At 43.5% G+C, this 27,402-nt stretch overlaps 1 protein-coding gene across 1 annotated transcript; it reads right to left on the reverse strand.

Annotated features, from left to right (window-relative positions):
• Window positions 1–528: 528 nt before the first annotated feature.
• On the reverse strand, window positions 529–27,175 carry LOC115131696 (claspin-like). The gene is given in 24 exon segments (XM_029663621.2): window positions 529–874; window positions 2,248–2,409; window positions 2,542–2,615; window positions 2,728–2,845; window positions 3,102–3,229; window positions 3,884–4,005; window positions 4,240–4,398; window positions 4,937–5,019; window positions 5,098–5,170; window positions 5,345–5,399; window positions 5,493–6,096; window positions 12,355–12,545; window positions 12,733–12,785; window positions 14,843–15,027; window positions 15,263–15,414; window positions 15,613–15,789; window positions 16,062–16,618; window positions 24,591–24,693; window positions 24,857–24,989; window positions 25,216–25,362; window positions 25,463–25,821; window positions 26,103–26,167; window positions 26,169–26,215; window positions 26,925–27,175. Coding segments are annotated over 24 exon segments (3,894 nt in total). The 5' UTR covers window positions 26,952–27,175; the 3' UTR covers window positions 529–754.
• Between the last annotated feature and the right edge of the window lie 227 nt (window positions 27,176–27,402).

Below are 27,402 nucleotides of genomic sequence, written 5' to 3' on the forward strand. Positions count from 1 at the left end.
AACACAAGGCCAAATCTACACTGGAATAGTTTACCATGAAGGTCGTGAATGTTTCCGATGGGCCGATCTACAGTTTTGACTTAAAATCGGCGTGAAAATCTTGGGCAAGACATGAAAACATTTGCCTAGTTATGATCAACAACCAATTTGACAGAGTTTGAAGAATTATGAAAATAATAAAATAGGAAAATATATAATCCAGGTGTAGAAAGCTCTTAAAAAGAAAGACAGTTACAATATAATTGCTGCCAAAGTGATTCTAACATGTATTGACTCAGGGGTGTGAAAACATATGTAAATGAGAACTGTATTTCATTTTCTAATAAATTAGCAAACACTGTTTTCACCTTGTCATTATGGTGTAGTGTGTGTAGATGGGTGAGATTCCCCCCCCCCTCATTTTGATTTCAGACTAAAAACAAAATGTGGAATAAGTCAAGGGGTATGAAAACTTTGAAGGCATTGTACTTCTATTCACCTACAAGAAACCTGCCTGTCTGAGTAAAAGAGGGGATAAAAACAAAAACATGTGTTAAAATATGATTTAATTTCACAAACTTACAATACATTTAATTACACGCCCCCCCCCCCAAAAAAAAATAAAACATCTAATCCATTCTATTTACATGATATAAAAATAATTCAAGACACAAAGTCAGTCAAGTGCTGTCCAAAAGAGCCAATGTGGCCCTGGGAGAAAGTGTGAATGTTGTGGTAGCACACACTCCGGGTGTTGCGAGTGTGATTGGTCACCTCAGTTCTCCAGGTAACAGAAGATACTTCTTTGGGGTCCTTTCGCTGCTGGTGTGTCTTTTCCCTGACATGGCCGCTTAGCAGCCGGGGCCAAAACCTCTATTTGTCCCCGCTTCTTCATCTGCAAAATAAAGATATTCGGAGTGAAATATGAGAAATGACTCCTGTTGCTAAAATAATAGACCAGAACCGAGCAGAGATGCACCAAGCTTGTCAACAAACTCTCCACCACGTTAGCAGCAAATGTCCCATTACGATAACATTTCCATTTAGGGACTCTTCATTTCTTATTAGAATGTAATTATTTTGGTCTCGGCATGGAGTCCCATTACAATTCTACACACCCAGCTGTGTTTGTTGAGGTCTGTAGATCTACTGTACGGCTCTGAGAAGTACTACAGCTATTTAAAGATCAATTAGGCCTCAGTTTAAAACAGAACTCCCCAACAGAGTCTTAACACGGTTAGCAGGATCTGTCACATTTTACTGTAATTATCATTAAATGTCATTATGACTAATACAAATTAGAGCCAATTTAAAAAAAAGACAATGTCCTGAGACAAATTGGAATTTCATGTTTCATGCTGCTTCCCTGATCGGTTCAGAGATGATATACATAGAACGTACAAAACATTAGGAACACAATTCCTAATATTAAGTTTCACCCCCTTTTACCCTCAGAACAGCCTCAATGCATCAGGGCATGGACTTTACAAGGTGTTGAAAGTGTTCCACAGTGATGCTGGCCCATGTTGACTCCAATGCTTCTCACAGTTGTGTCAAGTTGGCTGGATGACCTTTGGATGGTGGACCATTCTTGGTATAGACAGAAAACTGTTGAGCAAGAAAAACCCAGCAGCGGTGCCTGTTCTTGACACACTCAAACCGGTGCACCTGGCACCTATACTACCATATCCTGTTCAACGGCACTTACATATGTTGTCTTGCCCATTCACCCTCTGAATGGCACACATACACAATCCATGTCTCAATTGTTTTTTTAAATGTTTATTTTTTAAATGTGACTGAAGTAGATTCAACAAATAAGGGACCATAGCCTTCACCTGGTCAGTCTCATGGACACTCACTGTATACAATCATATAGAAATACATATTCCATACAGATCTAGTTTGGATATTGTAACGTTGTACACATTCAGCTTAAAGCTGAGTAAGTACGGATAAGAGCGAGCAGTGAAACGTCGACAGCTATGGCCTTTGTCGCCACCCTATGGTCTAATATCAGTACAACACTACAGGCTCCAACATGACAACTAGCAAAACGATGACACAGCAATGACTAAACTGGCACAAGTTCTACAGAAGAAACCATGTGTTCTTAAAAATGTGGAATGGATGGGAGTGGATAGGGAGGCTTTCTAAAAGATAAAATGATCATTTGTTTACAACACTGACCAACAAGCACCCTCATCCTCCTATGGGTGTTGGGCACACAGGATTACATAAAACACCAATCTCTATGGTTGAACCTGCCTGTTTTTTAGGGGCCTCCGCAGCAGAGGCCTCTTTCTCTGGCGACAGGCTTTGGAAGACGAACCCTCGGGTGTTGCGGGGGGCTAGAGGGTTCCCCTCAGAGATGCAGGCCAGCTTCTGCAGCATCGAGCGGGGCTGGCTGAGCAACGAGCCCCTCTTGACCTAAGGTCGGGGTTCAAAGGTTGAATAGAGATCAAATGGTCAGAGTCATCTAGTAAAGATTCTTAGGAGGAGCAGATTACACAACAGTGTCACACTAGAGAGGGTGATTACTAGTATGGGGAAGGTAGTGACCATGGTGGGTTGAGAGAGTCTCTGGAAGGGGTTCTGAACTGGGGTTCTCTCCGCCTGGGGTGCAAGAGGCAGCTCTGGAAAACAAGAGATGGCGGGATTGTGATGGAGAAGGGTTAAAAAGAGGAGCACTTCAAAAATGAGAAATTTGCAGTCATTCCTTATATCTCTCATTCCATATCAGCTCACCTTTCTTCTGTAGTTTCTTGGCAGTCAGTTTCTTGGCGAGCTTCATGAACTGGCTGTCCTCCTCTCCAATTTGGTCCCCCTCTTCCTCGTCCTCCTCTTTCTTGGCCTTAGCGTCGGCCTAGAAGGACAGAGGGGAGTTGGACACATGATACACCACACATAAACGCACACTACATAGAAGACAGACCAGGGGTGTAATCATCAGTACAAACCTTAGCAAACTGAAAAAGTTGTGCAACGAATACGAGAGTTTCTATTGGACAAATTCAGCTAGGTCCCTCCTCGTTTGGTTCCTAGTGAATACACCCGTTTCCCCTGACAGAGTAGAATGACACACACCAAGTGTTCGATACACTCCCATATGCTATACAAACCTGTTCTCGTAGCCAGTGCTCCCTTTCCAGCCTCTCTTTCCTCCTCTGCAGCTCTGCCTGGTCCAGCTCTTCCTCCTCCTCCTCTTCCTCCCCCTCCACCCCCATGCCATCCATGTCAAAGCCATCATCTATGGAAGAAAAGCACCACACACAATCTAAAAAAACAAGGTATTTAACCTTTATTTGCCAGAGTCAATGTTGTTACCAAGGTCTCTTTTCCAGATGAGCAGTGTTTAGTGCAATATGAAAATACACATTATATACACAAATCATAAAAACACATTTTTCAGTAAAAAGATACCCTAACAGCAGTCTGAAATGCCCTAGAGGCACCAATTATGAAGTGTATTGAGATCATATCCTTCCAACACGGAAGGAGGAGAAATAAAAACTAAAAGCAGATCTCGAATGGATCTCCAGAGTTAGCCATCTCTGAGACCGGGTTTAGTATCTCATACGTCTGTCTATAAGTTAACAATGAAGTAAGGTACTGAGGAAATTTATGCAGGAGGGCTTTATAAAATGTTCTTAAAAAAGCAGTGCAATGCATCGATCTACAAGACTTCAAAAGAGATCCAGCCTACTTTCTCATCAGATGAAATACATTTGATTAATTTCTGACACAATGCAGTTAAGAGTACTGTAATAATAATGATGAACTGCATCCAACTGACTTAGTTGACAAAGTCTGCACTGGGCTATACCCGACCGTTGATTAAAGCTTGTGGGATAGAAAAGTATTATAATCAGTCTTAGAAGAATACCTATTGGCACACACTCACCGATGTTCTTCCAGCGGAAGCGGCGAGCTCGGCCCGGGCCGTCTGAGTGCAGGTCCCCGTCGGCGAGGTAACGCTCCTGGTACAGCCTCAGTCGTCGCTTGTCGTCGTCAAGGACCTGTTTCCTGTAAACGAGCGGATTCAAGCAAGCTTTAGGGTAAACATTTCACACAGATATCCTATGATTGGATTGCCCCCCCCCCACCCCAAATAAAATAAATGAAACCCCTCTACACTACCTATAAAGGTAATGCACATTGTGCATTGCTTTTCTTAACCAAATAGCAGTAATAGTAATGACTATAGAAGTTATTCTGATTGTTTTGTTGAGGTATTTAGAATGTTCTGTCAGCACTTACATGTGGATCTTGTTGACCTGGTCCTGCAGCTCTTCATCAGAAGGCAGTTCGTCCAGCAGCTCCTCTTCCTCATATTCATTCTCACCATCATCCTCATCCTCACTGCCCACGTCACTACCCGAGAGCTCAGCCTCAGAGTCCACAAACTCTGTTATGCGCCTGGAGGGGAACACACACACAACCGGACATGAATCCAAAGTGGGCTTAAACTATCCTCCTGGAAATGACATTTTAAACTGATGGAGAGTGGACGGATAGTAGGCTAACTTATGCCTAAAGCTAATGGCTGGTTAGGGAATGCGGGCTGGCTGATCAAAGTTCACACGTGATATTGGATGGAGCAGTCATTCTGATATGACACCACGCTTTGAACTCTGATATTCTCATTGTAGGATGCCGAGGGATGCATTCTGGGATCAGTCAATCATTTCGATATAAAAAACATACCTCCCGAACCCTTTTTCCCTTGGGATTTACACGACTCACCTGGATGCCCCATTTTGAAATCAAAACGGTTAATAGTGATGTGTGCATACCTTATAAGGTATGGGCAACTACTCAAAGACCTATAAACTATAGACAGACTAAGAGAGTACTGAAACTTTTTCAGTTGGCAGAATTTCTCGCAACACCCACCCCGAATCAAAGGGCTATATAAATTTGATTTGATGATTCAGGAAGTTCTGCCTCTACTTACATTTTCTTCTTTCCTTGATGGGGTGCAAACACAGCCTCCCTCTCCTCTTCTACCTCGTTCTCTCCATCCTCCTCATCGTCCTGCTGGAAGGAAGGAGTTAGTTCACCTGTTCAGGCTATACATCGTTGATGCAAGCGAACGCACACGCTCAAGTGTCTTACTTGCTCACTCTGGCTCTCCATGTCTGACAGAAGCCGAAACTCGCAATCCTCTTCCTCCACCCACTTCTTCCTACTGAAACACCACATAAATTGCATTTAGCCTTTACAGGGATCAATATTTGAATCTACAGCCTGAGAATATCATAGTTGGTTAGTAGAAGTGTAAGGTGGTACTCTGTTACGGAATGGAATAAACTGACACGCAGAGGGGAAATTATTTATCAGATGTTAGGCTTGCGCTTTTTACCCGTCTTCAGCAGTTGAAGAGTTTGGGGTGGGGCTCAAGTTGGATCGCAAGACACCTATATGGAAAGAAAGATTAAGAAATGGAACCAAAACATCACACCTGTATACTACCCCCTTATATACCCCATCACACAGACAAACACACTTACCTTGAGTAGTAAACTTCCCAGAGCAGAGGCCGAGCAGCTGATCCATGTCATTGTCTCGGTCCATTTCCAACTCCATCTTCTCCTCCTCCCTCTTCCTCCCTTCCGCTCCTTCCTTCTCCCTTTCTGCCTGTGCGCTAGTGAACACTCCCGAACAGAGCCCCAGCAGCTCATCCTCTTGCGTTGCCCCTAGCCCTCCCTCTCGCTTCCGCTCTTTCACTCCCCCCTTCTGTGTGGTAGGGAACACTCCCGAACACAGCCCTAACAATTCCTGCGAAGCCCCAAGACGCCCCACGCTGCCCTCTCTGGCCGTCCCGAACCCCCCAGAGCACATTCCTAACAGCTCCCCCATGTTAGCATCCATAGCGTTCTCATCCAGGCTGTCGAGTAGGAGCTGTCTCTTGTGGGAGCGCGGGGGGCCGGTGCGGGGCCCCACATTGAGGAAGCCGTCGGCATCCAGGAGCTGGGAGTCCTCCTCCACAGAGAAGCATCCCTGGGACGGAGCCCCCAGAGGGCCAGAAGACTCGCCGGGGGAGGGGGGAGCGTACAGGTCCTGGGAGTCCTCCACGGGCAGCGAGAGGGAGGGCTCGGAGAGTTTTCCTGAACTCTGTGGGACGGAGAAAGAGAGGGATGAGACTCTGGGGATGAATCTCAGCAAAGGAGTCATCCTTTCTTCCTCAAGGGTTCAACTCTAGCTGGAGATAAGCATGTCCGTGCAACTTGAATTCAGAGACTTGTGGAAGTAGGATGCGCAAGTCTGAACCAAAAATGTATGTTTTGACACAGAAGTTTTAGCTTTATGTAGAAACACGGACAATGACTGTTGGTCTATAACTCACAGGTAGACTAATAATAGTATTTCTTGCAGTAAAATGATACACCATATGTTCATTTTGTCTCTGGGAATAGGAGTGGAAAAATCTGATTGATTTATTTCAGCATTTTGAGAGAATGTGTATGCACGGTTAGGGACTGTGCAAACGTGCAGTCTGTCAGCTGACAATAGGCTATTTCAACCACATAAAATATGCATCCAAGACGAACTGAAATCTTAGATTCATGATGGATAGTTTTCACTTCCTTGAAACTAATGATGTCATTTGGACATTTTGCAGGGGGGCAAAAAAAACCTGCTGTTTTAGAGTTAGGATATTGCATTTTCGCTCCGGTCCCTACACGTCCACTTTGAATAGTGTTGCTTGACATGACAACGAATGAAAATGCCAGGGAAGAGTTATTGTGATTGGTTCCTACCCTAAGTGTTGATAAGCGATTCCAAGGCTACATTGAATGTTCTCTTAGTAGCTAACATTCATGCGCCGTATATTCCTCTATGATTTAAAAAGACAGTTGCACAAACATGCTGATTTAAGTCTACACCGTCACTGGTATTATCAGGCTGTATAGCTATGAACGTTTGCTCTGACTCAGCCAGCTAACTAACAATTAGCATTAGCGGCTAACACGTTTTGCACCCAACTTACTAAGGAAAGACAAACTAGTTTGTAGACGTCAGAAACAAACTAATCATGTAATTATAGAACGCAAGTGGATTTATATTAAGCTGCAAACTGAAAACAGCATCATTGTCATGACATGTGCTGCATTGACCATGCAGACTGAACGCAAGTGTCTCGTGGTCGAAGACCAACAAACGAGCTCCTTGCGTGATGGGGCAGGGCTAGGTCTGTGTGGAAAGCGGCATGGAGCGAGTGATGACTCAAGTAGCGAAGTAAACTATAAAAATGGACATCACACACAGCATATCACATTCAACAAACCAAACATTCAAATACCGTTATAGAAGGTAAAGTAAAAACCCAACCCGGTCCATGAGTCAATACCAGTATATCGTAAAATACGTTATACAGCCCAGCCCTACATTACAGTTGGGTGTTTTAATAGCCGTCGCTTTTCATTCATCAAATGGCGGCGACAGCTATTAAAACACCCAACTGTTAGATGCTGGAATCATTGTAGAGTGGATGAAACATGCGCAGGTAGGCTACTTTTTAGTAGGGTTAGTTTGTTATATCTGGAGTACTTCTCCTGTCCTATTCGGTGTCCTGTGTGAATCTAAGTGTGCGTTCTCTAATTCTCTCCTCCTCTCTCGGAGGACCTGAGCCCTAGGACCATGCCCCAGGACTACCTGACATGATGACTCCTTGCTGTCCCCAGTCCACCTGACCGTGCTGCTGCTCCAGTTTCAACTGTTCTGCCTTATTATTATTCGACCATGCTGGTCATTTATGAACATTTGAACATCTTGGCCATGTTGTTATAATCTCCACCCGGCACAGCCAGAAGAGGACTGGCCACCCCACATAGCCTGGTTCCTCTCTAGGTTTCTTCCTAGGTTTTGGCCTTTCTAGGGAGTTTTTCCTAGCCACCGTGCTTCTACACCTGCATTGCTTGCTGTTTGGGGTTTTAGGCTGGGTTTCTGTACAGCACTTTGAGATATCAGCTGATGTACGAAGGGCTATATAAATAAAATTGATTTGATTTTTGAAGTGGCTTGTTTGGCAGTAGCTAGATTTGATTCCAATTGGCGACAGATTTTAATGCAAATATTCTACAATTTGTATAATATAAAGAAAATGCTAATTTTCTCACCAGCGGTGTTTCAACCAAACGGACTTGTTGCAGATAAAAACCTGTGGGGTCACAATTATTATTTTTGCTTAAAAGGTGCTATATGCAGAAATCGCTCTGCCATTTCCTGGTTGCTAAAATTTGAAATAGTTTGCCTAATTTCAGTTTGAGAGACAAAACAAGCAAGTATAGTGTAGAGAATCATTGTACCATCTAAACCGCTGTGAAATATCTTCTTAATAACAAAACATATTATATTTTCAGCTGGTGTACGTAAGATACAAAAACTAAACCCGAGAATGGGAAACATAGGACAGATCTACCACTTAGACTTGCTTTCAATGAGAATTACAGATCTGTCACTCAATTCTATGTGAATTTGATCAGGTCACCCCCCACCAAAAAAAGTGACATATAGCAGCTATAAGTACTCATGTACCGAATAAAAATCTATAGTTCAATGTGTTTCCTGCGCATTTTCAACTCGACTGATAGTTGTCAAAAAAAACTGTTGCGTTAAAAAGCTAGATGTGTTTACTCTGGTCTTGGAATGTGTGCTCTAGCCATCCTCTCGCAGATACAGTGCAGGTAGGCTTGTCTACATGATGAGATTAGCCTATAATGGACAATGATTTCGATTTGTCAAAACAGCAGTCAAGCATCGATCATTTCACCAGAATAAGACCCTCCATATTTATTGGAAAGCAGTATCAAGCTCATAGTGCATATCCCCCATCCTGCCAAGTTCTTCATAACATTTCATCTGTAGCTTAATAAACTGCATAGTTTCCTGAGTTGTTGTGGGAGGACCACACACCATATCATCGTGTGACTCCCAAGTTTACGTTGATATGGTTATTATATTAATATTGGCGCATAAAGGCGTTTCCACTAAAGGTCGAGCGATTATGATTTTTCAACACCGATACCGATTATTGGAGGACCCAAAAAAGGCCGATACCGATTAAGTCGGACATTTTACATTTACATTTTTTAAATTTGTAATAATGACAATTACAATACTGAAGGAACACTTATTTTAACTTCATACAATACATCAATAAAATCAATTTAGCCTCAAATAAATAATGAAGCATGTTCAATTTGGTTTAAATAATGCAAAAACAAAGTGTGGGAGAAGAATGCAAAAGTGCAATAGTATTGCCAGTGTAACAGTAAAGCTTCCGTCCCTCTCCTCGCTAACTAGCTAGCCATTTCACATCGGTTACACCAGCATAATCTCGGGAGTTGATAGGCTTGAAGTCATAAACAGCTCAATGCTTGAAGCATTGCGAAGAGCTGCTGGCAAAACGCATGGGGCGGCAGGGTAGCCTAGTGGTTAGAGCGTTGGACTAGTAACCGGAAGGTTGCAAGTTCAAACCTCCAAGCTGACAAGGTCGTTCTGCCCCTGAACAGGCAGTTAACTGTTCCTAGGCAGTCATTGTAAATAAGAATTTGTTCTTAACCGACTTGCCTAGTAAAATAAAGCTTATAAAAAAAAAAATGAAAGTGCTGTTTGAATGAACGCGTATGAGCCTGCTGCTGCCTACCGTCGCTCAGTCAGACTGCTCTATCAAATCATAGACTTAATTATAACATAATAACACACAGAAATACGAGCCTTTGGTCATTAATATTCATTTCGAAAACAAAACATATATTCTTTCAGTGAAATACGTAACCGTTCCGTATTTTATCTAACGGGTGGCATCCCTAAGTCTAAATATTGCTGTTACATTGTACAACCTTCAATGTTATGTCATAATTATGTACAATTTTGGCAAATTAATTAGTCTTTGTTAGGAATAAATGGACTTCACACAGTTCGCAACGAGCCAGGCGGCCCAAACTGCTGCATATACTGCTTGCACGGAACGCAAGAGAAGTGACACAATTTCCCTAATTATAAGAAATTCATGTTAGCAGGAAACATTAACTAAATATACAGGTGTAAAAATATATACTTGTGTATTGATTTTAAAGAAAGGCATTGATGTTTATGGTTAGGTTTGGTGCAACGACAGTGCTAAATCACCACCCATTTGGCGAAGTAGGCTGTGATTCGATGAGAAATGAACAGGCACCGCATCGATTATAGGCAACGCAGGACACGCTAGATAAACTAGTAATATCATCAACCATGTGTAGTTAACTAGTGATTATGTGAAGGTTTTTATTTTTTATAGAATTTCACCTTTTCTCCCCAATTTCGTGGTATCCAATTGTTAGTAGCTACTATCTTGTCTCATCGCTACAACTCCCGTACAGGCGAGAGACGAAGGTCGAAAGCCATGCGTCCTCCGATACACAACCCAACCAAGCCGCACTGCTTCTTAACACAGCGCGCATCCAACCCGGAAGCCAGCCGCACCAATGTGTCGGAGGAAACACAGTGCACCTGGCAACCTTGGTTAGCGTGCACTGCGCCCGGCCCGCCACAGGAGTCGCTGGTGCGCGATGAGTCAAGGATATCCCTACCGGCCAAGCCCTCCCTAACCCGGACGACGCTAGGCCAATTGTGCGTCGCCCCATGGACCTCCCGGTTGCGGCAGAGCCTGGGCGCGAACCCAGAGTCTCTGGTGGCACAGCTGGCGCTGCAGTACACAGGGTTAGTACACATTTTTGACAAATGGAATTGAATGACTGTTTCATGCCTTTTAACCAAATTTCCATGACCAACGGTTGGTGGCATGACCACAACAATTGGCGCTTACTTTTTATACGTACACAAAAGTATATGTATTGTGGTATGGACACTGGGATGCTGCTTTCTGATCCCAAGTACCAACTCCTGTCGTTGTGCAAGGCACTTAACCCACCCAAAGTAGAATACCTGTTAGGCAAGAGTTTAAAACAGATGTGGTCAACCCTTAGTCTGGAGAGCTACTGGGTGTGCAGGCTTTTGATCAAGCCCTGCTCAAAACAGAGTTCATCAAGGTCCAGTTAAGCAGCTAATTTCTTACGTGGTTTGTTAGAGAGAGGGACTGGAATAAAAGCATGCACAAACATTAGCTCTCCTGGAGGATGGTAGACCAACCTTGATGTATAACATTGAAACCAAACACATTTAATGCCTGTTGAAATAATTTGCTCATTCAATATATATATCAAAGATCAAATGGCTCTAGTAGGCTAGAAATGTTTTTATTCTGTGAAGCAAGCACACAATTTTTCCAGGAAATGTACCTTTGAGTTTAGTCATATTTATCTTAGTTACCTCAGAAGTGTTTACTTTGCAGGCTGACTAGCATCTATTGAGTTACAAAGCATCTACAAAACCAGTTGAAGCCACATATTTCAAAAGGCTACATCAAATATGTTTTCCTAAAATAAACTGTTTGTGATTCACAAATTACTACATGATTCGATTCACAACTAATACAATGGCGAAGTGAACCGCTAGTTTTGTAAAAAATTAATTGTTTAAATTATGAAAAAAGCGAATTGTTCCAAAAAAAGCGAATCAACTTTGTGCGACCTTAATCACAAGTGTTGGTGGAAAGTTTATGGGGACATGACATTAATACATGCGAAAAATAGCTAAGCAGCTAACTAGAGGGTACAAGATATTCTTGAATTGGCTACCTAGTTATTAGTCCATCATATTTTATAGGCTAGGCCTACCTGCTGCTGTAGCAATGTCCGACTGTCGCTCTCTCCTTGAGCGAAACAGACGCGCTTAAGTGTCATGCTGATCCTGGCTGATATGTAGATTTTTATTTGATTGACAAAATATTTAAACTGTGCCTAAAAAGAAATCTACATTAACAGAAATTAAATTCATTCTACAAAACCTTTTGGATTTGATCATTATCCAAAACTTTTCCAGGCCTGGAAAACAGCATTTAAAAATTCCATGACTTCTCCAGGATTTTCATGACCGTACAAACTATGCGGTATGACTTTACTCACATAAAAACATGGTTCATCAGCACGCCTGGTTGTGTTCATGCCACAATAAAAGGGTAATACAATTCTACAGCCAAATGACAGGACAAATACTATTATGCTCATAATAAAAAAATAAAAAAAAAATATATATATATTGCACACGCACAGGAGGTCCCGCAAGCCCTGTCAAAATCGCTCCATCAGCCCCTGCTTAAAACTGTCACGTAACGCATGCATTACCGGGAGACACGCATACTGGGGTCTGTTTGGTTATGACTGTTTGGCTCTCTCCTGACACTTTTATACTGTCATACAGTGGTACGGAAAACACCGGGTCCTAGTCATATATGTCATCAACCCTTCTTAACTGTCAGTGTCTTACCTTGGAGGCAGATCCCAGGAAGCTGGGTCGAAAGAAGCAGGGTGAGGGGGAGCGGAAGGTGCTGGCTGACAGACCCCTGCCTCCTGTGGTGCTGCGGTTGACAGGCTGGTAGGACGGCAGCATAGAGCCCTGCAGCTCAAAACTACTGTTGTGACTGTTGTCCTTGGCCAGGGACAGAGAATCTTCCTCCTCTGTAGCGGGAAAGAGACATAGTTCAATTTTAATTGACATTCTATGGTCGTTTAAAAAAAGTTGTTTACACTGGAAAAAGTTGTTTACACTGGAAAAAAAGACAACAAATTCCATCAAGGATGAGAGTATTTTCTGAAGTAGCACAGTTGTGACAATTGACTTGAAAGATGTTCGGTCTCTGCTCACCCATCTTTGTGTAACTGTCTTGACCACCAGGCTCTGTCCTCTTTACACCATCTCTGTGATAGACTAAAACGTCAACAACTTGGGACAGATAACACCGATACGAACTCACTGAGCACATACAATTACACCCGTGTACAATTACACCCGTGTTCATTTTCTGAATTATTTTTCTACATGTAGTCTCGTCAGTCATTTTGACTATATAAAAGTCTTCTTCACATTTGTAATTGTAATAATGATTGTGTAGTTAGTCTAGTATTGCTTCGTTAACCTACAGTAAACATTAATCAGAATTCCATGTGCGTAAACACACATAGCCCTGTCCTACCAAAATATTTTTCTGCATAACATCCTACTCTCTGCCAACAGCAGACATATGACAAACATAAGAATACATCATATTTATCTGGCCATGTAATAATTATCAGGCGCAGAGCGAAAGAGCAGCACTCGGTCGCTTCATTAGCATTTTTATTAACGTTTAACAGCCACACATTGTTTCACCATGTGAAACAAAACCTCGACTCCGAATCGAGTCACAAGTCCCTATTGCTGAAGTTCGAGTCTCAGTGCTCAAGTCAGAGTCACTGGGTCCACATCAACTAAAAGTTATTTACCCAGTCAGTGTAATCAATAAATGGTTTGCTATCCCTTTTTCTGTGCCACCAAATGTTTGCATATAGGCAATTGGTAATGTTATTCCAACTAATATAATTGCGAAGTGAGTAGTTAATTTCATCCAACAGAATTGTTTAAATTAATCATATGAATCAGTCCAGATGTTAAATCAACTTTGTATGGCCTTATTCGCAAGTGTGTGACTGTTTTTTGAGGGGGGGACGGGGACGTGACGAAAACATGAACACATACTAATAATAGCTAAACAGTTAACTAGAGAGTACAATATATGTTTTGAACTGGCTATTGAGTTATTAGCCTGTTCCCTATCCTATTATAGGCTAGGCCTCTGACCCTCTTCTTGAACGACACGCTCGTCTTGCACACATGCAGGTGATGCACACAGACAGACAGCCCCTAAAGCAGGGGTGTCAAACTCATTCCATGGAGGGCCTAAGTGTCTGCAAGTTTTCCTTTTCAATTGAGTCCTAGACTACCAGGTGAGGGGAGTTCCTTACTAACTTGTGACATCACTTCATCAATCAAGTACAAGGGAGGAGCGAAAACCCGCAGACATTGAGCCGTCCGATCGGGGATGATACGTTGATTTTTATTTGACTGATAAAATATTTTAAAAACTGTGCCTTAATAAATTACATTAACAGAAAAGTAATTACAATCCAAAACGTTTTAGAAAAGTCATGGAAATGTATCTTTTTCTATTCTATTCCCCCCAGGCCTGGAAAAAACCATTTTGAAATTCCAGGACCTTCATGATAATATGAACCCAGACACTCCTTGGAGAGAAAAGCATAGCTAGAATGTTGTTTTACTGTTAAACTTAACGCTGCAAATTGTTAATAATTTCACAAAGCGGCTTGTGTTTCTTAACCAGAGGGTAGATAACTAGAAGAAAGTTGCCTGCACGATGTGTATAATCGGAGGTGGAGCTGGAGCCTGTCTGCCCATGCGCATCGCTTGCAGCCCTGCAGCTAACCAGCTGATGTACGCTGTTTGTGCCAGGTTTGGCACGTCCTTCCCATTGCTGAACAGAACTGCGCATCTGTGCAGTTAATATTGTTTTCATCACTGAAAAGCTCTCAAACTCTAAAAGACTCTTATCCAGTCAATTTACTACGCAGATTTGTCAGAGATAATTTCATCTCGTTTTTGTGAAAATAAATAAATAATCTAGTCAATTGCCACAGAAAAATAGGTGTTTCACGAAAATTTGTCACATTTTTGCTGACGGAATTAACACTGGCGTACACACATTTACATGATTTGAATCCACCAATCAAGTTTGTGAAGGATTCAGATATGTGGTACCTTGCTCTCTGCACAGCAAAGCTTCCCCATGACCACTGAAACAGAGCAGTACCTCGCTAGCTACGTTGCCTTTGTCTTATGCAGGCCTGCAATCTGAAGGCCACGTACTGTCAGCTCCTGTACATGACTGAGACTCCCGGATATCAGCACCACACACACGTACCCGGTGCGCGAGCAGGAGCTGTTGGCAAACAGCATGAGGGTTCCTTCTGTGTTGGGCAGATCTGGTGGGGGAGAGGGACACTTTAACCGTGACGGGGAGGGGCTCCTTACACTCCTCTGGGCCACGCTGCCCTCATCTTCATCCTGATCCTCTTCCTCGCCACCCCCCAGTAGCTCATCTACACCCTATGGAGTGACAAAAACAGGTTTTGACAAACTCTTAACCACACCTACTTCATGTTTCCTTTACAAGTCATTGGACATGCCTGGCTCCCCTCTTCTGGTCCATTAACCCTCGCTAAGTGAAACATTTAAAGGTTTTGGTCTTGAATATTTTGGTTCCCATCTTCGAACACCACCTTGAAAAGACTACAGAAAGCACACTGGCTGTGGAACGTCAACGCGGACGATCCACTCTTACCTCTTCCCCCTCGGAATCCGTCATTTCCTCTTCCTCCTCGCCACAGTCCTCGTTGTCTAGGCGATAGAGGGCAGCCTTCCGTTCTCTATCCTCCTGTCTCTTTACGGCCATGGCTTGCTGCAGACGGGTCTTCAGGTTGGTCAGCTTCTCACCTGAGGACAGAGGGAACACAGGACTGGTTAGGAAAGACTCATGTAGCAAGAGGACAGAAGCGAAGAATGTTGGAAATATTTCAGGAACCTGGCTTACTAGGAATCATATGGGATGCAGTGCAGTTACCTCTTTAGAGTGTGGAGGTTTAGAGAGACGGTGTGTGTGAGATGGTGTGATGAACGGTACCATATCCATACCAGGCGCGGTGTGTGCAACTTCCTCCTCCCCTTCCTTGATGGTGGTGGTTACAAAGTCTTGGTGGAGCTCCTCGCCACTGTCTTTACGGATGACGCTGAGCTGCACAGTGCGTTCCCCTCTGGGCCGGGCCACGGGCTGGACGTGGCGTAGGTACCGCTCCTTCAGCGCCTCCACGCCTAAGGGGGAAACAAACAGTTTAACTACAGATATATAACCAACTTGACTGGGTTACTTCTCACCTCAATTCATTCAAGCTCACCCTATTTTGCCATAATAAAGTGTGCTAAAGCAGTGGCTTAAGTTGTCCCACCAAAATCCTTTTGTCCAGCACATACAAGTGACAACAGCATGCATCTAAACACAAGGCTTTAAACCCCAACCCACCATATGGGAAATATTGTGCTAGAGTTGACATTGCAGAGGTGAATATTTTTTGTTGTGCTCTCACCTGGGTTAACCCGAAGGGGATCCAGATCGAAGGACCCATCATCAGCACACAGTTTGGAGACCGGCGGAGGCTCTACCCCCAACTCCCTCAGTCTGGCAAGCCTGTCCTTCTTGGGTTTGGGGACTGGTGGAGCTACGGGCTCCACGCTGGCCGGAGCAGGTAGGGGCTGAGTTACATCCACATCCCCTGCTTTCGCCTCCATCTCCTGGGCTTGGGAGACGGAGGCCTCTGCCTGGTTCTGCTCCAGTGGTTCAGCCTCCATAAATTCTGGTGGTGCCATTTCAGCACTATCCAAACTTAAAAAAATATTGGCCCCCTGCATAATGGCAGCCAGTTCAGGTAGTGGGGATTCATCGTCGTCGGAATCCGGGGTTGAAGAGGTCTCACCTGCCCTGCTCTGGTTCTCCTGGTGTGTGGAGGTGGTGGCCGGTAGCTGGGAAAGAGCCTGGGTTGAGTGTGGGTCCAGGGAGTCTGGGGGCTGTTGGGGCTCCTTGGGTGGGTCTGGGGGAGGTGGTGCTGGGGTTGCCTCCTTTATCAAGTCCTGATACTTGGCAGACCTTTACGGAGGGTGGAAAAAAAGGGTTATAACCTTAAAGGAGCAATCTGCTGTTCAAACAATAAAACGGAAACCCTATCAGTTTTGGTAAAAGGTTGAGAGATTGGGCTCAACGTAATGCAACGACAGACCTATGGATGCAAGGACTGACCACATATTAGGACGGGGAATTGCCAGGGACCTCACAATACTTACTGTTGGTGCCGAAAAGATAAGTATTGCGATTTGATACTGGGCATATGAGAAAATGAGTTTTAATCAGTCACGGAAATAAGGGCTGAAAACATGTTGGCTAACAATTTAAAAAGTAGATAGAGAAAAAGCTACATGGGGAAAAATACAGGCGTTTAGACGCAATTAGACGACTAGCGCTAGCAAACGCTACCCAGCAAAATAAAATACAAAATATATTTTTGCAAATCGACACTTGGAGTCAAAGTATCGATACAATATCCAAAATAATACTGCAATATATAATGGTATCCACCATCACAACCACCTATATAAAATGGCTAAAACTATGTTGATGTTATACAGAGATTTTGGGTTCTGATAGGGTATGACAGTTAAACTAAGCACATGAGGCATTCATAAGTAATATTCTTAAAGAATCAATAGGTATAAAGCACCTTCAGAAAGTATTCAGACAACTTGACCTTCCACATTTTGTTACATTACAGTCTTATTCTACAAATGTATCTACACACAATCCCCGTAATGACAAAGCAAAAACAAGTTAATTATTTTTTAAAAGCCTGAAACATCACATTAACATAAGTATTCAGACCCTTTACTCAGTTTTTTTGTGGAAGCACCTTTGGCAGCAATTACAGCCTCGAGTCTTCTTGGGTATGACGCTACAAGCTTTGCACATCTGTATTTGGGGAGTTTCTCCCATTCTTCGCTGCAGATCCTCTCAAGCTTTGTCACATTGGATGAGGAGTGTTGCTGCACAGCTATTGTCCTCCCTCCAGACATGTTCGATCGGGCTTGTCCCGAAGCCACTCCTGCGTTGTCTTGGTCTGAGAGTCTTTAGGCAAACTCCAAGCAGGCTGAGTGGCTTCCGTCTGGCCAATCTACCAAAAAGGTCTGATTTCTGTAGTGCTGCAGAGATGGTTGTCCTTTTGGAAGGTTCTCCCATCTCCACAGAGGAACTCTGGAGCTCTGTCAGAGTGACCATCAGGTTCTTGGCCCTTCTCCCCCGATTACTCAGTTTGGCCAGGCAGCCAGCTCTAGGAAGAGTCTTAGTGGTTCCAAACCTCTTTCAATTAAGAAGGCCACTGTGTTCTTGGGGACATTCAATGATGCAGAAATGTTTTGGTACCCTTCCCCAGATCTGTGCCTCGACAATCCTGTCTCGGATTGTGGAAACAAACTGGACGATCTACAATGAAGACTATTCTACCAATGGGACATAAAAAACGAATATCTTATGTTATTTTGAGACTTGGCTGAACGATGTCACGAATAATATAGAGCTGACTAACTTCTCCGTTTTTCGGCAGGACAGAGCAGCGACATCTGGTAAGACGAGGGGCGGAGTGCGATTAATTTGTCAATAACTGCTGGTGCGCGATGTCTAATATTAAACAAGACTCAGGGTATTTCACACCTGAGGTATAATAGCTCATGATAAGCTGTAGACCACACTATGTACCAAGAGACTTCACATCAAAATGATTCGTAGCAGTCTATTTACCACCACAAACTGATGCTGGCACTAAGACCACACTCAATCAACTCTATACGGCCATAAGCAAAAAAGAAAATGCTCACACAGAAGCGGCGCGCCTAGTGGCCAGGGACTTTAAGGCAGGGTGATCTAGAAGAAAAAGAAACGCACACTCATTTACCACCCCTAGATATTCCTGAACAACGTCTATTTGCGCCCCTACTGGATGGAAATTACAAATGTAATGGCTGTGCTCAATGCAATGGCACTTATAAATGTAGATCCTTCAAACACCCACAAACAGGGAAATCGATCCCAATAAAAGGTGTTATTACGTGCTCCACCCAGGCAGTTATTTATCTTATAACTTGTCCTTGTGGTAAAAATTATGTAGGTAAAACAAAGAGCGAATTAAAAGTACGTATCTCAGAGCATCGTAGCACCTTTAGGTGTAAAAACTTTACTTATCCAGTTGCAGTCCACTTCTTGGAGGCAGGCCACACTTTTGTCTCTGCGTTATATTGGCATCGAACAGGTCACCCTCCCTTGGAGAGGGGGTGACCTTGATAATTTATTGTTAAAATGAGAGGCTGCCTGGATCTTTAATTTAAAGACCCTTGCGCCCTTCGGTCTCAACGTAGACTTTGATCTGAAGCCATTCTTGTGACTTTGCCATTGTAATTGTTTGTAAGCTTGTGTAGTCAAATTAATCTATGATCATATGCTATCCATTTGTTGTTTGTATGCTGTTCTTTGTATGACATTTTAATATTTGATTATTAACCAATGATATTAGGCCACTCTTGGCCATGATTACAGACACCTGTGTCTTGACACTATATAAACGAGTCATCCCGCAGTGTTTGTGATTATACCCTGATGAAGACAGCTTGGCTGTCGAAACGTAGGTAATTAAAATGTTGCATCTGAGCTCCTTGAGTGTGCAGCTCTCTTTTATTTTCAACTTTAATGCAGGGTAACACGTGTAACCGGAGGGAGAAAAACAAAACCTCTAGACCACCTTTACTCCACACACAAAGACGCATACAATGCACTCCCTCGCCTTCCATTTGGCAAAACTGACCATAATTCTATCCTCCTGATTCCTGCTTACAAGCCAAAACTAAAGCAGAAAGTACCAGTGACTCCCTCAATACAGAAGTGGTCAGACGACGCAGGACTGTTTTGCTAGCAGACTGGAGTATGTTCCTGGATTCATCCAATTGCATTGAGGAGTATATTACCTCCCCACAGTGAACGTACATACATTTCCCAACCAGAAACAATGGACAACAGGCAACATCCGAACCGAGCTAAAAGCTAGAGCTTCCGCTTTCAAGGAGCGGGACTCTAACCCGGAAGCTTATAAGAAATCCCGTTATGCCCTCTGACGAACCATCAAACAGGCAAAGCATCAATACAGGACTAAGATCGAATCCTACTACACCGGCTGAGACGCTCGCTGGATGTGGCAAGGCTTAAACTATTACGGACTACAAAGGGAAACCCCAGTCGCAAGCTGTCCAGTGACACGAGCCTTCCAGACAACCTAAATGCCTTTTACGCACGCTTTGAGGCAACCAACACTGAAGCATGAGAGCACCAGCTGTAATGGACGCCTGTGATCACGCTCTCCGTAGCCGATATGAGCAAGACCTTTAAACAGATAAACATTCACAAAGCCGCAGGGCCAGACGGATTACCAGGACGTGTACTCAAAGCATGCGCAGAGTGCTAGTGTCTTCACTGACATTTTCAACATGTCCCTGATTAAGTCTAATACCAACATATTTCAAACAGACCACCAGTCCCTGTGCCCAAGATAGCTAAGGCAACCTGCCTAAATGACTACCACCGCGTAGCACTCACGGCAGTAGCTATGAAGTGCTTTGAAAGGCTGGTCGTGGCTCACAGCAACATCATCATCCCAGAAACTCTATACCCACTCCAATTTGCATACCGCCCCAACAGATGATGGTGTTGATGCAATCTCAATCGCACTCCACACTGCCATTTCCCACCTGGACACAAGGAATACCTATGAGAGAATGCTGTTCATTGACAACAGATCATCATTCAACAACAGTGCCCACAAAGCTCATGACAAAGTTAAAGACCATGGAACTAAACACATCTCTCTGCAACTGGATCCTGGACTTCCTGACAGGCCACCCAGGTGGTAAGGGAAAGCAACACATCTGCTATGTTGATCCTGAACACTGGGGCACCTCTGGGGTGTGTGCTTAATCCACACCTGTACTCCCTGTTCACCCACGACAGCGTGGCAAAACATGACTCCAACACCATCATTAAGTTTGCTGACGACAACAGTGGTTGGCCTGATCACCAACAAAGATGAGACAGCCTATAGGGAGGTCAGAGATCCTGGCAGTGTGGTGCCAGGAAAACAACCTCGCTCTTTCTCAATGTGAGTAAGACAAATGAGCTGATTGTGGACTATAGGAAAAGGAGGTACGAGAGACTGCCAAGAGTTTGCAAAGCTGTCATCAAGGCAAGGGGTGGCTACTTGGAAGAACCAAATATACACTGCTCAAAAAAATAAAGGGAACACTTAAACAAAACAATGTAACTCCAAGTCAATCACACTTCTGTGAAATCAAACTCTCCACTAAAGAAAGCAACACTGATTGACAATACATTTCACATGCTGTTGTGCAAATGGAATAGACAACAGGTGGAAATTATAGGCAATTAGCAAGACACCCCCAATAAAGGAGTGGTTCTGCAGGTGGTGACCATAGACCACTTCTCAGTTCCTATGCTTCCTGGCTGATGTTTTGGTCACTTTTGAATGCTGGCGGTGCTTTCACTCTAGTGGTAGCATGAGACGGAGTCTACAACCCACACAAGTGGCTCAGGTAGTACAGCTCATCCAGGATGGCACATCAATGCGAGCTGTGGCAAGAAGGTTTGCTGTGTCTGTCAGCATAGTGTCCAGAGCATGGAGGTGCTACCAGGAGACAGGCCAGTACATCAGGAGACGTGGAGGAGGCCGTAGGAGGGCAACAACCCAGCAGCAGGACCGCTACCTCCGCCTTTGTGCAAGGAGGAGCACTGCCAGAGCCCTGCAAAATGACCTCCAGCAGGCCACAAATGTGCACGTGTCTGCTCAAACGGTCAGAAACAGACTCCATGAGGGTGGTATGAGGGCCTGACGTCCACAGGTGGGGGTTGTGTACAGCCCAACACTGTGCAGAACGTTTGGCATTTGCCAGAGAACACCAAGATTGGAAAATTCGCCACTGGCGCCCTGTGCTCTTCACAGATGAAAGCAGCAGGTTCACACTGAGCACATGTGACAGTCTGGAGACGCCGTGGAGAACGTTCTACTGCCTGCAACATCCTCCAGCATGACCGGTTTGGCGGTGGGTCAGTCATGGTGTGGGGTGGCATTTCTTTGGGGGGCCGCACAGTCCTCCATGTGCTCGCCAGAGGTAGCCTGACTGCCATTAGGTACCGAGATGAGATCCTCAGACCCCTTGTGAGACCATATGCTGGTGCGGTTGGCCCGGTGTTCCTCCTAATGCAAGACAATGTGGCTGGAGTGTGTCAGCAGTTCCTGCAAGAGGAAGGCATTGATGCTATGGACTGGCCCGCCTGTTCTCCAGACCTGAATCAAATTGAGCACATCTGGGACATCACGTCTCGCTCCATCCAACAACGCCACGTTGCACCACAGACTGTCCAGGAGTTGGCGGATGCTTTAGTCCAGGTCTGGGAAGAGATCCTTCAGGAGACCATCCGCCACCTCATCAGGAGCATGCCCAGGCGTTGTAGGGAGGTCATACAGGCACGTGGAGGCCACACACACTACTGAACCTCATTTTGACTTGTTTTAAGGACATTACATCAAAGTTGGATCAGCCTGTAGTGTGGTTTTCCACTTTAATTTTGAGTGTGACTCCAAATCCAGACCCCCATGGGTTGATAAATTTGATTTCCATTGATAATTTGTGTGATTTTGTTGTCAGCACATTCAACTATGTAAAGAAAAAAGTATTTAATAAGAATATTTCATTCATTCAGATCTAGGATGTGTTATTTTAGTGTTCCCTTTATTTTTTTGAGCAGTGTTTTTTAAAATTTGTTTAACATTTTGGGTTACTAAATGATTCCATATGTTATTTCAGTTTTGATATCTTCACTATTATTCTACAATGTAGAAAATAGTAAAAATAAAGAAAAACCCTGGAATTAAGGTGTCCAAACCTTTGACTGGTACTGTCTGTCTGTATTAGAGGTTGACCGATTAATCGGAATGGCCGATTAATATTAGGACCGATTTCAAGTTTTCATAACAATCGGTAATCGGCATTTTTGGACACCGATCATGGCCGATTACATTGCACGCCACGAGGAGACTGCGTGGCAGGCTGACTACCTGTTATGCGAGTGCAGCAAGGATCCAAGGTAATGTGCTAGCTAGCATTAAACATATCTTATAAAAAACAATCAATCTTAACATAACTACACATGGTTTGATGATATTACTAGTTTATCTAGCTTGTCCTGCGTTGGGGCGGCAGGGTAGCCTAGTGGTTAGAACGTTGGACTAGTAACCGAAAGGTTGCAAGTTCATATCCCCGAGCTGACGAGGTACAAATCTGTTGTTCTGCCCCTGAACAGGCAGTTAAATAAGAATTTGTTCTTAACTGACTTGCCTAGTTAAATAAATATAATCGATGCGGTGCCTGTTAATTTATCATTGAAACATAGCCTACTTGTCACACCCTGGTCTTAGTATTTTGTGTTTTCTTTATTATTTTGGTCAGGCCAGGGTGTGACATGGGTTAATTATGTGGTGTGTTTTGTCTTGGGGTTTTTGTAGGTTATGGGATTGTGGTATAGTAGAGTTGTCTAGGTCAGTCTATGGTTGCCTAGAGTGGTTCTCAGAGGCAGTTGTTTATCGTTGTCTCTGATTGGGAACCATATTTAGGCAGCCATATTCTTTGAGTGTTTCCTGGATGATTGTTCCTGTCCCTGTGTTTGTTTGCACCAGATAGGGCTGTTTAGGTTTTTCACGTTACGCTTCTTGTTTTGTATTGTTCGTTATTATCTTTATTAAAGATGTATCGAGATAACCACGCTGCATTTTGGTCCTCCTCTCCTTCACCGGAAGAAAAACGTTAACACTACTTCGCCAAACGGGGGATGATTTAACAAAAGCGCATTTGCAAAAAAAGCATAATCGTTGCACGAATGTACCTAACCATAAACATCAATGCCTTCCTTAAAATCAATACACAGAAGTATATATTTTCGAAACCTGCATATTTAGTTCAAATAAATTCATGATAGCAGGCAATATTAAACTAGGGAAATTGTCACTTCTCTTGCGTTCATTGCATGCAGAGTCAGGGTATATGCAACAGTTTGGGCCTCCTGGCTCGTTGCGAACTAATTTGCCAGATGTTCCAATGTTTCAAGCATTGTGCTGTTTATGACTTCAAGCCTATCAACTCCCGAGATTAGGCTGGTGTAACCGATGTGAAATGGCTAGCTAGTTAGCGGGGTGCACGCTAATACGGTTTCAAACGTCACTCGCTTTTAGATTTGGAGTAGTTATTCCCCTTGCGCTGCAAGGCCGCGGATTTTGTGGAGTGATGGGTAACGATGCTTCGAGGGTGGCTGTTGTCGATGTGTTCTTGGTTCGAGGCCAGGCAGGGGCGAGTAGAGGGACGGAAACTATACTGTTACACTGGCAATACTAAAGTGCCTATAAGAACATCCAATAGTCAAAGGTATATGAAATACAAATGGTATAGAGAGAAATAGTCCTATAATAACAACCTAAAACGTCTTACCTGGGAATATTGAAGACTCATGTTAAAAGGAACCACCAGCTTTCATATGTTCTCATGTTCTGAGCAAGGAACTTAAACGTTAGCTTTTTACATGGCACATATTGCACTTTTACTTTCTTTGTTTTTGCATTATTTAAACCAAATTTAACATGTTTCATTATTTATGAGGCTAAATTGATTTTATTGATGTATTATATTAAGTTAAAATAAGTGTTCTTTCAGTATTGTTGTAATTGTCATTATTACAACCCCCCCAAAAAACTGTCCGATTTAATCGGTATCGCCTTTTTTTGGTCCTCCAATAATCAGTATCGGCGTTGAGAAATCATAATCGGTCGACCTCTAGTATGCATGTATATATCTATAATTAATGTAATCGCAGATTGCCAGACAAAACCAGATGAGCATAGTTCAGAAATGGTAGTGAAAACTATTACAAGTAAAAAAGAAATCCAGGTAGAAAAATGTCTACTTACTTGAGTAGTGCCATAGCAGAACCTTCAGGTCGGGCTCTCCTCTTGAAGAACTGGTCGATGCTCTTGGGCTCAGGCATGTGATAGGGCAGCCCGCATGTGGATTCTGCAAAGGAATTAAGAACACGTTACAAGAGACACTGGGTTGGACAATAGAAGCCACAAAGGACAAGTGTGTAGCAAGTCATGTAGAGACAAAGCATTGTGGAACACGGCAACACACTACATACAGACACACCATTGTAAAATGAACGTGAATACAAACTGACCACGGACAAGCCTCTGGGTCTCACTGTGCAGCTGCTTCATGGCCTCTTTGCCAGCTCGAGCTGCCTTCCTTTCCTGGGGACGCTGTTTCGGTCCAGCCTCTTCATCTCCCTCCTCATCGTCAAATAAAGGCTCCTTAGGGAAAGATACAGAGCATAGTTCTGACACAGAATACAGTGCATCTTCTACCTGCATAGCACACAAACCACTGACTTAATGTACAGAGAAAGCTAAGTAAGACTAGCCATAAACTCAAATGAACTCTCAAACCACTATTCTAGGGGATTTCTTTTGGGAGTACGTTTGCTTTTTAGTGACCTCACACCTACAGACACGGAGATGACTTAAATGTTGCTCTTACTTTGTGCATCTTGGCTTTTTGTTTTACTGCTGCTCTGATTGCATCCAGAGACTCTTCCTCTTCATCATCATCCAGACCAGCATCATACAGGTCATTGTTAACAAGGAGACAACCGCTGTCATTCAGAGTACAGGGCAAAGGGGTCTCCTACAAAACAGAGAGTGATGGGGATAACAAGTCTTTAATTTGTCTCAAAACTCTTCATTTTACACGGTCACTTATTTTTCTGTCCCTCAATCTCTCTTACCTCCTCAAGTCTCCCTCTCTTCTGCCGCTCCAGAGCCTTGCTTTTCTTTTCTTTCTTCTCTTGGTGTCGCTGGCTCTTCTCCCTTTTCTTCCCTTCCTTCTTCGGTTTCACAGCCTTTCTTACCAGCTCATCCTCATCCTCTGTCGTGCTTTCATCACCGTCGACAGGGGCTATCCGGGATATCTTCTTGCTCTCTAATTTAGCCCTTTTGACCTCTTCCTCAGCAGTCTCCATCTCATCTCCACTGGATGCTGATAGGACCAGAGCATCTGCCATATCATGCACCTCCTCCTCGCAGTCACTGTCTCTCAAGGCCTTACGACAACGGGACCGCCTGTTTACTGTCATATCATCCGAATCTGGGAAAAATATTACAAGCCATCTTAATGACTAATGCGGTATAGGTGGTATTCCCGTTGCATCACAATGCAAACGATTTCCTATTAAAGTAAGTAGGTTAGTTTGCATTGGTGGTTGAATTGTCAAGTACTGCAGTTTGCATTGATAGTCTAAAGTCAGACTATTCATCGTTTCTCATCACAGAGCAAATGGCCCAGCGCTGTATATTTACATTAAAAGGGGGCTCTGGTCAGGTGGTCTGTTAAGGTACTGATCAATCTTCTTTGTTGTGTCACTGTACCTTGCAGGTCAACAGTATTGCTAATCATCTCAGAAGCCATCTGCATCTCCTCCACTGGTGAGCCCATCCGAATCACTCTCAGCTACTGAGACCTCAGCAGGGAACTCCACTGCCTGGATAGGGGGGAAAACAATGACAAATTCACCTCATGTTGATGTTAGATGGAACCATGCCAGTCTTTTAACTACAAAACCATGGTCCGTCTTCTTCATGCCCAGTGACAAGACATACAGTTGACTGATTTAAAAAACTTTGACAATTGAAATATGAAAAACACGGTTGCAAATTTTAGGTAAATTAACTTGCATCTCTGTTCAATGTTGGGTCGCCGAAATGGCTGTGGTGCTTGCGGGCGCCTTCTCCCTCAGCTGCCACAAAGAGCATACGGTTACGTTTGCCAGCCGGACATTCCGTGGTTAATGTCACACCTAACCTAGGAAACTGTCTAGAAGAATCAACAGTTAACACCGGCCTGTTCATTACTCACAGTCAGTGACAGTGTTACCCTGTGAAAATGACGAACAAACAAATCTTTCAAAACTTAGACAAACTTAACTAGCCAAAGCCGGACGATGGTTGTTCGCCAGTTAGTTAACAGTAACGTTAGTTAGTTAATCCAACTCAATCAGCAACAATCCAGGTAGCTAGTTAACGTTAGCTTGTTAGCGAGTTTACTTACTGGCATGGGTTATGGCGGACTCAATCCCCCAAATAAATGAACGTAACTAGCTAAACGTTTAACTAATTAAGCAATGTATTGGTATGCAGCTAGCGAAAGTAGTTGACTTAGCTGCATGTCAATTCGAAAATATAAATTCTTACCCGTTGTTGATGGACCACCAGACACATCTTGACTTTATTCGCCAATTATGTGTATTCGCAGTGAAGCTTCATTAAAATCGGGAAACCAAAACTTCTGTACCGTTTTAAATTATTTCCAAACATAAGGCACAAATATCAGTGTAAAATGTTGTATGGCTAATGTTATTAAATTGTGTTTATTGATTCGAATTTAGCTAGCTACCTTTCACTCCCTCACTCGCTCCCGCTTGTTCTGAATTAATATATTTTTTAAATTTTTCGCGCGCTGACAACGAAAGTCTATCCTTACATCTGTCAGTCATTGTCGTTGTGCTTTTCTATTGGATGATACTCAAAATTGATGTCCACCATCACCCAATCATTGGATTGTGAGTTTGGCAATGACCGAGGGAAAGATTTTGATTGGTAAATCTATGTGCCACAGCTGACCAGATATGTCCACCCACTCCACTACAAAAATCAAGGAAGGCCAGTTTAT

Source organism: Oncorhynchus nerka, linkage group LG7 (genome assembly GCF_034236695.1).
Source record: "Oncorhynchus nerka isolate Pitt River linkage group LG7, Oner_Uvic_2.0, whole genome shotgun sequence".
Taxonomy (NCBI): Eukaryota; Metazoa; Chordata; class Actinopteri; order Salmoniformes; family Salmonidae; genus Oncorhynchus; species Oncorhynchus nerka.